The following is a 10,911-nucleotide window of genomic DNA, read 5'->3' on the forward strand; positions in this document are numbered from 1 at the left end:
TGACTTGAATCTTTTTTTAGAAATAGGTTTTAAAACTGAAAGGTTTGGTAGTTTGTTGATTTGGTTAGTTTGTTCCCAAGCATTACAGCGGAGTTGTTATATTTCTCACAAAAGCAACTTGAATGCATTTCAAATTTAATCATTTTTCTGGAAAGCTTTGTTTATCAAATACTAGTCCTTCTTACATATACAGTATTTCAAGTTCATAATTAATAGTCAGTCCTGGCACACTATCTCAAACATACTATATTTGTTATATTTAAAAATACAATAAAAATATGTTGAAGCAGCTTCTATTGCCTCATGAGAGACCAGTTCTTTTCTTGGACATATGGTGACCTTTCATAATTTTCTGGCAAATTTACAGTGGAAAACTACAATATGTTTATGGCCAAAAGCCTGGATACTTTAAAATGTGTATACAGCAACTTCACACTTTTTTTAAATCTGAAAATGCCTTTTAAAATACAGCATGTTTCATATACTGCGAGATAAAGATTTTAAACCCAGACCCATAGCAAATGTTAGGTCACAACAGCTTGATGACTATTTGAGAAAAACTCCTGGGAGTTGCCTTGTAGAGTATTGGTATTTCTCAGAGATACACCCATAAGCTGCACATTGTGATCATTTTTAAAAGCTTGCTTCTTTTTGTCACATATTGATGCATCAATACTGATCAATCTGCCGACTACGTTTCTATGTATTTAGTTTAGAAATAGGATGTCTTTATAGCCATTTTCAAGTGAAGCATTTCTGTGGTTTGTCAATTTTAATTATACTGTTTTAAATTACTTTCACAATTACTTCAGAAACAACTCAACATGTTGTAAAAGGAACAGTAGCTCCATTGTCAGTATATTAGAGAATTTGGTTTGAATGCCACAAAAAAAAAACAAAAAAACAAAAAAAAAAACTGTTGCTATGCAGGAGATGTTTCTACAGGTCTTCAATGACTCATTCATTCCTCTAACACAGTAAGGCTAAGGTAATAAGGACACACTGAGCAACAACTGTTAAACGGTGCATTATTATTTACAATACATAATTGCTTTCTTAAAAATAGACTGATCCTTCAAACAGGCTGATATTTGAATTGTTTTAATTCCTCTTAGATGAAATTACAATTTCTCTAATAACGGCTTTGTATGAAAATTCCAAAAACACAAACAAAGCCAGCCAGGCAGAGAACACTTTTCTTACTTCTCCAGAAACTAAGTCTTACCATGCAGTTTGGACAACTATATTAAAAGGTGGTAATAACAAAGTCAATCTTAATTGGAAAAAGAAACTAGGTGAGAATGTATGCTGTTTTTGCTGTGCTTGGACCAAACATGATAATTAATCAGAGTGTGTGCTTTTTACACCCCCTCAAAAAAAATGTCATTAAAGACAAAAAAACAAACCCAAAACTAAAAATAAAAGGGCACAGTGTTGAAACTGAAATTGGAATGTAACTTCTATTTTGCATCAAAATCTCTCCATTCCTAGCAATCCTCATTGCTTACTCTCCACTGTTACTACTCTTGCCAAGCACTTAAGCGTTGCTGTCTGCTAAGGCATGGCAAGGCAACTGATTTGTGTGAAAGCATATTTTATCAAAATGGTGTTAATCAAGACCAGGACTATTAATGTGAATGGAATCCTTACAGTATAACCAGTTATCTGACTCAAAAAACCATCCACCTGAATGTTTTATTAAGTCAAGAACTTACACCACCACCTTAATTATACAACACCCCTATAGCTCCCACAAAAATAGGTCAGCAGGAGGGCAGGAAACCCAGACTACTAACCCTGTCCTCACGGACCCCACCCACAAATAGTTTAAAATTCTAACCCCTTTTCCCTTCCCGCAGTTGCTACAAAAAAGGGAACCGTGAACAGGAAAGAAAAAAAAAGTTAACACTCCAAAATAGAAAAAATATAGAAAGAACTGGGAAAAAACATGATAGTGAGGTGGTCTTAGAGTTAATTAATTGTGATGCTGAATTGGGACAATATCAGGGACTGGGATGACTATGGTGGGGGTTTTGCTCAATCTTTGGGATCCTCTGCATCATCTCCCTCAACCTGGGTATCAGAGGTCCACAGCTGAAAAAGAACAGAACAGGTATGAGAAACAAAATGTAAAGATTAGATGAAGGACCTCTACTGACTAGAACAAAGTTTAAATAATTTTAATGCAAATTGGATTGTCCCTAATTGAAATTGAGTAGCAAATTTTTCAAACAGCGTGGATTATAATGTGTAGTCATTAAATAAATAAAAAAAATCAAAATCACACTTACTGTCAAGTTGTCTCTCAGTAACTGCATGATTAGTGTACTGTCTTTGTACGAATCTTCAGACAATGTGTCGAGCTCTGCGATGGCTTCATCAAAAGCCTACAGGAATCCAAAAGACATTTAGTGGAAAACAAAATTGTGTGTGTCCCTCCGTTCTGAGACATTTAAATGCTTGGGCATTTTAGGGGACTTCTTGGCAAGTGAAATACAAGCTATCAATAGGTTTACATCACCACATGAATGAATGCAGACCCTTGTAATTTGTACTTACCGCTTTTGCCAGACTGCAGGCTTTTTCAGGTACATCAAGGATCTCGTAGTAGAAAACCGAAAAATTGAGGGCAAGTCCAAGACGAATGGGATGTGTGGGGGGCATTTGAGTTTTACTGATTTCAAAAGCTGCAGTATAGGCATTCTCTGAATCTTCAATTATTCCTGAGAAAGTAAGAAACTAGAATAAATACTGTGACTACTTTAAACAACAAACAGTCACTACTGTTGGATTTAAATAAAGCAAGAGAGACCATTAATGAAGGAGTATTGAAGACATGCAAAGAACCCATTAGGAAAACAACAGTTTCTTCTGTATATACAACAGTATTTCAGAAAACGTACCAGATGCCAACAAATACCCATGTTTACAATGAAAAAAAAAAAAAAACCAAAACAAAACAAAACAAAACGTACCTTTCTTCTCATCATTGGTAGCAACCTCAGCCAGGTAGCGGAAGTAATCTCCTTTCATTTTCAAATAGAAGACTTTGCTTTGTGCTTCTTTGGCTTTGGGAATAAGATACGCATCCAAAAGTTTCTGTCAAAAAAAGAGAAAACACAGATACACCTAATTTAAAAAAAACACCCTGACCTCTTATGATGAGAAAGGGCAAGCATGCTTTTTCACACCTTCTTACAGCAATGGAGGAATTTATAGAGACAAAAGGGATGATAACATATTAATGTGAAATGCATTCAAGTGTTTTCACTCATGCAATGTAACCAGTAATATGAAAATATTAGCTAAATGTAGACTTTTGCTAAACCCAATATACAAACCTAAACCAAATCTGATCAACTCTATGTTGACTCAACTCTCTAAAACACTGTTTTCTAACGTGCTTTGCCTCTCCTTCTTTGGACAACATTGCACAGATTGGGAACACATAACAAGAGCTGCAGTTATGAAGATGCTTCAAGAACATCAAGTCTGAGTACAAGTAGGATTACATGAATATGCAACCTATGCAATATGCAACAACAAAATTGTATATACATTAATCAGATGGGAAGGAGCGAGGCTTCCTCTAAGCTCATACAGAAGAAAATGCATGACACAAAATAGAGTTGTACGTGCTTTAGTGACGAGTTAGGCCAATGACTGTGTTCCATTTAAACAGTTAACGCTAGAGGATTAATTTAACCATAACACGTTTAAGAATATTAGCTCTTTTTAAATCATAGATAGAAATTATGAAAATCTGAGAATCAAGTGGTACATACATTTTAACACAGTAGAAATAATATCACGATAAAGACAACAACTGACAGATGACGTCACCAATAATTCTCACCAGCACTTCCCTGCAGATGTCTTTCAGTTCCTTCTCGATTGTTGTCTTGTACTCTATGACAAGTGACTGTTTATAATCACTTTTCTGTTGCTGGTTGCTGGACACCACACGCCATGAGGACCGGCGGGCACCAACCACATTTTTGTAGGCCACTGACAACAGGTTGCGGTCATCTTCTGACATGTCTTCGTCTGACATCGCAACAGCCTTCATTATTTGAGCCATGTCATCGTAGCGCTCAACCTGCTCAGCCAGTTTGGCCCTGGTCACCAGGTCTTGTTTGGATGGATCACTCATGGCTGCTGACTGAATGAACATAAGTAGAAAAGACAACATTTACATTGGGACAAAAGCCTCGTTAAGTTGAGTTAAGGTTTTCATGACTATCAGCTGGTTTTACTTGTTAATTTCACATTTCTAATAGAACACAGTAGCAAACAAAAAGAGACAGCATAACCACAAGATCAACAAATAGACCAAAACCTATTCAGAAAAATACATGCTGACATTCTACTTGAGTAAGTGGTTGCCTCATTTCCTTGCAAACTTCCTTTGTGTGGAGGAACTTTAAAAACGGGCAGAACACTTGAGACACCTTTTGAGGCTTTACTGACAGTTAGTGGTGGTTATGTCAATTGTCGTATACTGCTAATGCTTTCAACTACAGCTCTACAGGTCTACCAAAGAAATCAAACTCTATATTCCTTTTGAAGCTATCCCAAGGTTACCCCACATAAGGTAAACTGCAGAAAAATAAATACATAAACCATTTCCCAAAATCAAGGGACAAAATTTCCTCTAAAATATATAAACCGTGCCCTCCATCAAAACTCTTTTCCTCAATTTTTCTTAATAGAACTGTATGGTAGTGTAATCTCTCCATTTATTTTGCAAGTTCTTAACAGTGGGTTCTAAATATTTAAATGTTTTTCATGTCATGGAACGCACTTGTATGGCGAGACAAAAATGTTGAGGTAATCTACTGCTAAAGCCTTCAAATTTTGGTTTACAAAGATGGCCTAGATGAAGGAAGCATATCAATCTTGCAGTGTCTCTGCCTGTCCTGTTGTAATTAAAGCCTGGTTTAGACATTTCTGACAAGGGATATTTTTTAATATCTATTGGCCAATCTCCACTTTGATGGAGTAAATGTATTACTTTTTTCTGATGAGAAAAATGCTTACAAAACTTAAAGACTTTATTTCTACCTACCTATAATGTACAAAAGCACTTAACTGTGGAAGGAGTCACGTTGGTTTGGTTTAAGCCACCTTTTGCATATTCTGTCTCGAAAAGTATTTGTGAGTTTCTTTAAATTGGATACTTATCAAATATGTGACTGTTCCAATTACCATACAAAGATGTTTTAGAACAGAGTGGGTTCATCAAAAACATAACATAACCATATTTGAATTAAAACTAAACATACATTAATTCCAAACAATCTCGTAGCGTTTTTACGAATGAGACACACAAACCACAATTAAATTCCAACGCACATGTTTTTACATAATCTTGTGGCCAGGAGCAATAATTGTTTATTCGGTTAAGATTCCCAAGAAAATACACACACATATATATATGTGTGTGTGTGTGTTTTAATTTTTTTTTTTTTTACGGTAAAACGCATGGTACTGCAACGTCCGCACGTGAAAATGATCTTTTCTCTAGGGCAAACTCTTTCGTTCCCCCTTCCGTCTGTTAACGCACACACCACACCCATCTTTCTTACCTGTGACTCTCCCAGGGACAGGAAAAGTGTTTCCTGGAGTGGGTTTCAACCGATCCTTGTGTGATCGTGTTAAAACAGTATACCTAATCATCGCCAAAAAAGCCGCTACATCGTTAACTCTGTTTGACATGAGGAGAAGGTGAAACGAGTTTTTGAAAATGAACAGACGACGTCTTTTCCCATGGGCCCTCGTGACCAGTTTCTAGTATGGCGGGGTCGACTACTTCTTGAAACAGGAGCGTTCTCAGCTAGTGTATTATACATAGGCTCCGCGGCTTCATACCTCAACGCTGCGTTTGTTGTGTGTAACCAAATACATTTAAATGATAAATGCCAACTAATAACTGTATGAAGTATTGGTCATTTACGACGGTACTAACCGATTAAAATGCGCATTACTTACACTAGTCGCCCGTTTTCAAACAGTCGTCTTACCTTTGTTACCCTACATAACTCGTCACTCAACACTGCCTGTAAGAAAATAATTACAGTATAATGGAATTGTCGACACTGAGCGGAGCTTAGTCCGACACGTCAAATTCCGCAAGCCATTGCAGCCATGCCTTTCAGACAATACATTTCCGTTACATCTGCCCGCGTACGTTAACTTTTGAGGTAATTGGACCCCGCAAAAAATTACTAATGTCACCAGCAATTTGCAGACCGCTAAAGATTATCTGAATGACAACTTAGACCTGACACACCCAAATAATGTCTCGTGTCCAAGTTGAAACCAACAAATACACACATCTCTAGCAGGAGCTAGCTAGCCATTGTTCGTTGCTCCGCCAGTTTCCGCTAAGGTTGAAGAGGGAAGCTGAGATGTTTTGGTTGTTTTATTTTCAGTAAGAAATTATTTCAGCAACATGAGAAAAATTAAGAAGCACAATTAAAAGCCGTAAGAACTGTCATACCCGGTTACTAGCGTACAGCAGTGATGTAAGCCGGTGTCCCAAGCTTCAGCTGACTCCTTCAGCCCGTCTGTCTGAACAGTGTACGGGGTTTCCCTTCAATGACACCAAGGCTCGGCCCGTTGGGAGGAGGTTGGTGGTGACGTCAATCCGTAACCCGGGCAACCAAATGCGAGAGATGATGGGAGTTGTAGTTCCGTTTCAAAACCCTCCACAGTAATATGTGATTTTCCCACGTCCGGAAATATATTCCCTGGTAGTCACAAATATCTAAGATTTTGGTTTTCACACTAGAGTACAATACATTTCAACGTTTACTTTGCTTTTAGAGAAAAAATGGATAGGTATACTATGACTTTTGCTGTGCAAAGATCTGGGGGAAAATACTATTGGTTCCTGGCATTTTGTTACAGTAAATATGTTGTATTTATTGGAAATAATACCATTACTGAATTGTTATATTATAATCATGTTCCACCAAAATTGTCACAGTCACTTCCAGGTAAGGGGAGATTCTCCTGTGGCTGCATCTGCATCTATCCCTATGAATCTTTCTGGCGGTGTCTCTAGGTCTAAAGCGTGGGTGTCAAACTCAATTTCACAGTGGGCCAAAATTTAAAAACTGAGAAACGAGATGTTCATGTCTTCAGGAATTTCGCATTACCAAGTCCGGATGTGTTGGATTTGCAACCTTTGGAGATATTAGTTTTATATGCTTTCATACCCACTGTAACAGTAGTGGCAACTTCGACAACCCTCTTAAAATGGTACAGTCACACTATTAAATCATTTTGTTTTTAACGGTTCTTGTTATAATTCAAATACATTGAACATGCTGTTTTCTGTAAGGAGACAATCGTCCTGTTAGCAGGTCGCTATCAATAAGGCTAGTTAAACTAGGTAGAGCAGAATAGAAACCACAAGCACTTTGAACCACAATAAAAATAAAATACAAAACGTGTAAGTCGTTAGCGAAGAAAACAATATAAGTCACTGTAGCAAAAGTTTAGGTAAATAACAGATACGTTTAGTCCTGTTACGCGAATTGCTTCCAGTACGTTCGCAGTGTTAAATAACAGATACGTTTAGTCCTGTTACACGAATTGCTTCCAGTACGTTTCTTCTGTGTGTCTCTTCTTCTATGGTTTTTCAGGAAACTTTTAAAGGTGCACAGCGCCCACTACGTTCCCAGAGAAAAGTTCAAACTACGTTCCCAAAGAAATGAAAAGAAAAGAAAAGGGAAATTGGATTAAAATAACACAAAACGACGCCGTCTGTAATCCTCTTAGTTCAGAAAAATGTGCTGAATATTATACATAAGATTGCATTTGATGTGGCAGTGAACTGTGGATTTGGGTGTTAATCAAAAAGATTAAAACGTTTATTATCACAAACTAATTATAGTAACTATTTCCATAGTTATAGAAATCGTAAATAACTAATAAATTGTCACTCCAAAATTTAATTTTCCCTCTCTAATTCAAGCCGTTTCTACCCCTTTAAGCTCTGCCCCATTCAATCGATCCTCCAATAGACCAGCGACGTCACTACCTGTGTAGATATATTCATCCAATCACCGTGACTTGCTCGTGTGCGGTTCGTAGCACAAGACGGAACACAAACCCGGTCCTACGTGTTTTGCGTACCTTTAAAGACAGAGAACAAGCTGGTGTTGCTCAGTGATACAGGTGATTTCATTGGCTGTCACTATAGACAAGTTAAATACAGACCAGGTTCCTGCATTGCCTCACACACTTAATCATTCACTCACCTGCAACAACGAGAAAGTCCAGTTTCTCCGGCAGTGAAATTTGGGAAACAGGCAGCGGCAGCAGGATGGACCTAGACGGGTAGGAGACAGTGACTAAAGTTAGCGGCTCAATTTAAATCCAGCGGCTTGGTTAAATCGTGAAACTTATTTAGAACGTGCTTTCCTGATTTTTGTTATAGGGACATAATTTATTTTAGACTCAATTAGAGATGTGCAAAAAAAGTTTTAGTGCTATCGAAGTGAGCAATAATCTTGTATGACATTGACTTTTTTATCTGCCATTTGTGAAACATACGATTTGCCTGTATGTAAACAACTGCCTTCCCACCGGGGATGATTTAGCCTGTAATCCAGTAAACTTTGCATTTTAAATATAATTTCAGTGTTTTATATTTTACAGTAGAGTAAAAATCAAGAAATCTTGCTTGAAAGCGAGGAATTGCACCAAATAATACTGTGTCCATGAGTCCTGATCCCATATGTGTGAAGACTTATATATAGAGACGTTCTACATTGCCATCGTGATTATATTTAATTGCCTATGATGATTTTAGTGTTATTTGTAAATATCAACACTTGGATTGAACCATTAAGACTAAGCTTGGTGAGAAACAGCCTGGGGCAGCTGTGGTTCCTTGGCAGAGACAAAGCCTCATTTAATGACAGTTTGTCTTTTTGTCATTTCCCATTGTTCTGTGGTTGTCAAAGTAAACGGCTGGTGGTGGTGGTACCAAACGAGGTGTCAGCACCCTCAGGCAGAATGTTTAGCAGTGAAGACGAGGCATGGAGAAGCTACCTGGAGAACCCACTGACGGCGGCTACTAAGGCTATGATGAGCATCAATGGAGATGAGGACAGCGCTGCGGCTCTGGGACTGCTGTATGACTACTATAGGGTGTGGAGAGATTTACTGTAGAGTCAAACAAACGAAAAGACCAAAGGAACATATTCTTTACAATTTCCCTTATATTTTGTTTTGTTTAAATGTGCTAGGTCCCCAAAGACAAGAGACAGGCAGCAAATGGTGTCAAACCCACAGACTCCCCCAGTGTTGGCTCTATCAACCGTGGAAATTTGGAATTACTGGACCATCATCTTCAGGCTCTCAAATTCATGCCTGTCAACCTCTCTCTAAATCACAGCTCGTCTACAGATCATCAGGATTCCAAGTACTGCACGGCTGGCTTTGTAAGAAGCAGCAGAACAGCAGATGTGAAAACTGAAGGTGAGGTGGCCCTGGCTCTGGTCAAAACAGAGGCCCAAACCTCCACAGGGGTTTCCTCTTGTCGTAGTTCTTATCCAGGAGAAAACCGAGATCAGATGAGGATGGCTTACAAACAGAGCTGCTATGATCTGTCCATGTCTGGATACTTTAAAGACGAACAGAGGAGCACACCGGACAGCACATACGAACATACAGAGGAAAGACATGTAAGTCGCTGCTCCTGGTTAAAACGCATCATCATCACATAAGGTGTGATTTTTTTTTTTTTTTTTTTCAAAAAATGTTCTGTTTTCTGAAACTGTGTATTTTCTTTACAGATGTATAGCAGGAGTCCTTCCTCAGGAGGTGAAGATTTCCACCACAGCCCACAACTAAGGTAGAAGCAAAACATCTAAAGTAACACGTTTGTCGGCCTTGTTCAGTTGAATTTCGCTTGTGGTCAAAATCCAAATTATTATTTTTTCCCCAGGTAAACTATAGAAATTATAATAATTATTTGATACATCTGTACTCAGTATACACCAATAGTTTAGCTACACACTGCTTCACTTTGCATTACAATGCCACATGTGGTTAACCTTGCTAAGTTTTGTTAACGTTGGCCATGGCATGAAAATAAAATAAATGATTTCCCTAAAAATGCATTCATTTGTACAAGAAAAAGTGATTGAGAGATGTACAGGTACAGGATTATTCTAAAGTTGTCCCCAAGATACTTATTGTCATTTCTTAATAGTATCCTAATAGCCATGGATGAATTGTATAGGGGTATAAAAAAACCCAAGTATTTTACTTTGCAGTATTTAGTGGTATTTAGGTAGCGTATGTATCAGTGTTGTCACAGTGATATGTTCTGGCCTTTTCTAGACTTTTTTACTTTCAATACAACACCGATTTATTCTATTTGTTTGGTTAATAAAGTTTAGTCAAAAAATTCCTCTCTTCTATAATGCTTTAAAAAATAATTTCTTCTACTGGAATTAATAGTCGAGAAACAGTCACTAAATTGGTATTTACCTAAAATGTCATATATGTTTGTATAGCTGACAAATACTCATATAGTTGTGTAATACTAGGATGTTTTTATACATTTACCTTTTGTATTTTGTGGTCAAGAGAAGACGTTTTAAGATGTGTCTCAATTCTTGCTGCTCTCCTCACAGTGACACTTTCCAGTACAGTCTGGAAGCAAGTATGTCACTGAGACCTGGAGAAGGACCCATGGCTTACCTGAACCGGGGACAGTTCTACCCCTTAACCCTGTCTCAGACTGGTTTCAACACATCTCTACAACAGCACGAAGGCAAAGTGTCCTCTCGAGATGGAAGCCAATCCAGAAATGAGCCTCAGCAGGATGGTCTTGTACAGGTGAGGGTGGGGAGGGGGGGGGGGGGGGGGGATGGGACTGAGCTGGAC

General features: G+C 38.0%; 2 protein-coding genes across 3 annotated transcripts in view; one reads left to right on the forward strand and one right to left on the reverse strand.

Moving 5' to 3' along the window:
• Positions 1 to 1,014: 1,014 nt before the first annotated feature.
• LOC103388903 (14-3-3 protein zeta) lies at positions 1,015 to 6,648 on the reverse strand. Its single transcript, XM_008324113.3, has 6 exons — positions 6,503 to 6,648; positions 3,857 to 4,162; positions 2,976 to 3,099; positions 2,560 to 2,723; positions 2,292 to 2,387; positions 1,015 to 2,094 (listed from the first exon to the last, which is right to left on the reverse strand). Exons 2-6 carry the CDS (start codon positions 4,151 to 4,153, stop codon positions 2,038 to 2,040), a joined length of 738 nt encoding a protein of 245 aa, XP_008322335.1. The 5' UTR covers positions 4,154 to 4,162; positions 6,503 to 6,648; the 3' UTR covers positions 1,015 to 2,037.
• Positions 6,649 to 8,099: 1,451 nt separating this feature from the next.
• Positions 8,100 to 10,911, forward strand: part of LOC103388900 (grainyhead-like protein 2 homolog) — an 8,820-nt gene continuing 6,008 nt past the window's right edge. Inside the window, exons 1-5 of one of the 2 annotated variants that reach the window (XM_008324107.3) lie at positions 8,100 to 8,187; positions 8,979 to 9,165; positions 9,264 to 9,701; positions 9,813 to 9,871; positions 10,659 to 10,863. In XM_008324107.3, the coding sequence (XP_008322329.1) occupies positions 9,031 to 9,165; positions 9,264 to 9,701; positions 9,813 to 9,871; positions 10,659 to 10,863 (837 nt within the window). In that variant the 5' untranslated portion in view covers positions 8,100 to 8,187; positions 8,979 to 9,030. The other variant, XM_008324106.3, reaches the window with a different exon arrangement.

This window comes from Cynoglossus semilaevis, chromosome 13 (genome assembly GCF_000523025.1).
Source record: "Cynoglossus semilaevis isolate Cse_v1.0 chromosome 13, Cse_v1.0, whole genome shotgun sequence".
NCBI lineage: Eukaryota > Metazoa > Chordata > Actinopteri > Pleuronectiformes > Cynoglossidae > Cynoglossus > Cynoglossus semilaevis.

What these genes read in the sequence shown, in the direction of transcription:
- LOC103388903 (XM_008324113.3), bottom strand. Translation starts at nt 4,153, where the DNA reads ATGAGTGATCCATCCAAACAAGACCTGGTGACCAGGGCCAAACTGGCT. An exon ending in ACATCTGCAGGGAAGTGCTG is followed by an intron (nt 3,100 to 3,856) that starts GTGAGAATTATT and finishes TTTTTTTGACAG; the next exon opens with AAACTTTTGGATGCGTATCT. An exon ending in TACTGAGAGACAACTTGACA is followed by an intron (nt 2,095 to 2,291) that starts GTAAGTGTGATT and finishes GTTCTTTTTCAG; the next exon opens with CTGTGGACCTCTGATACCCA.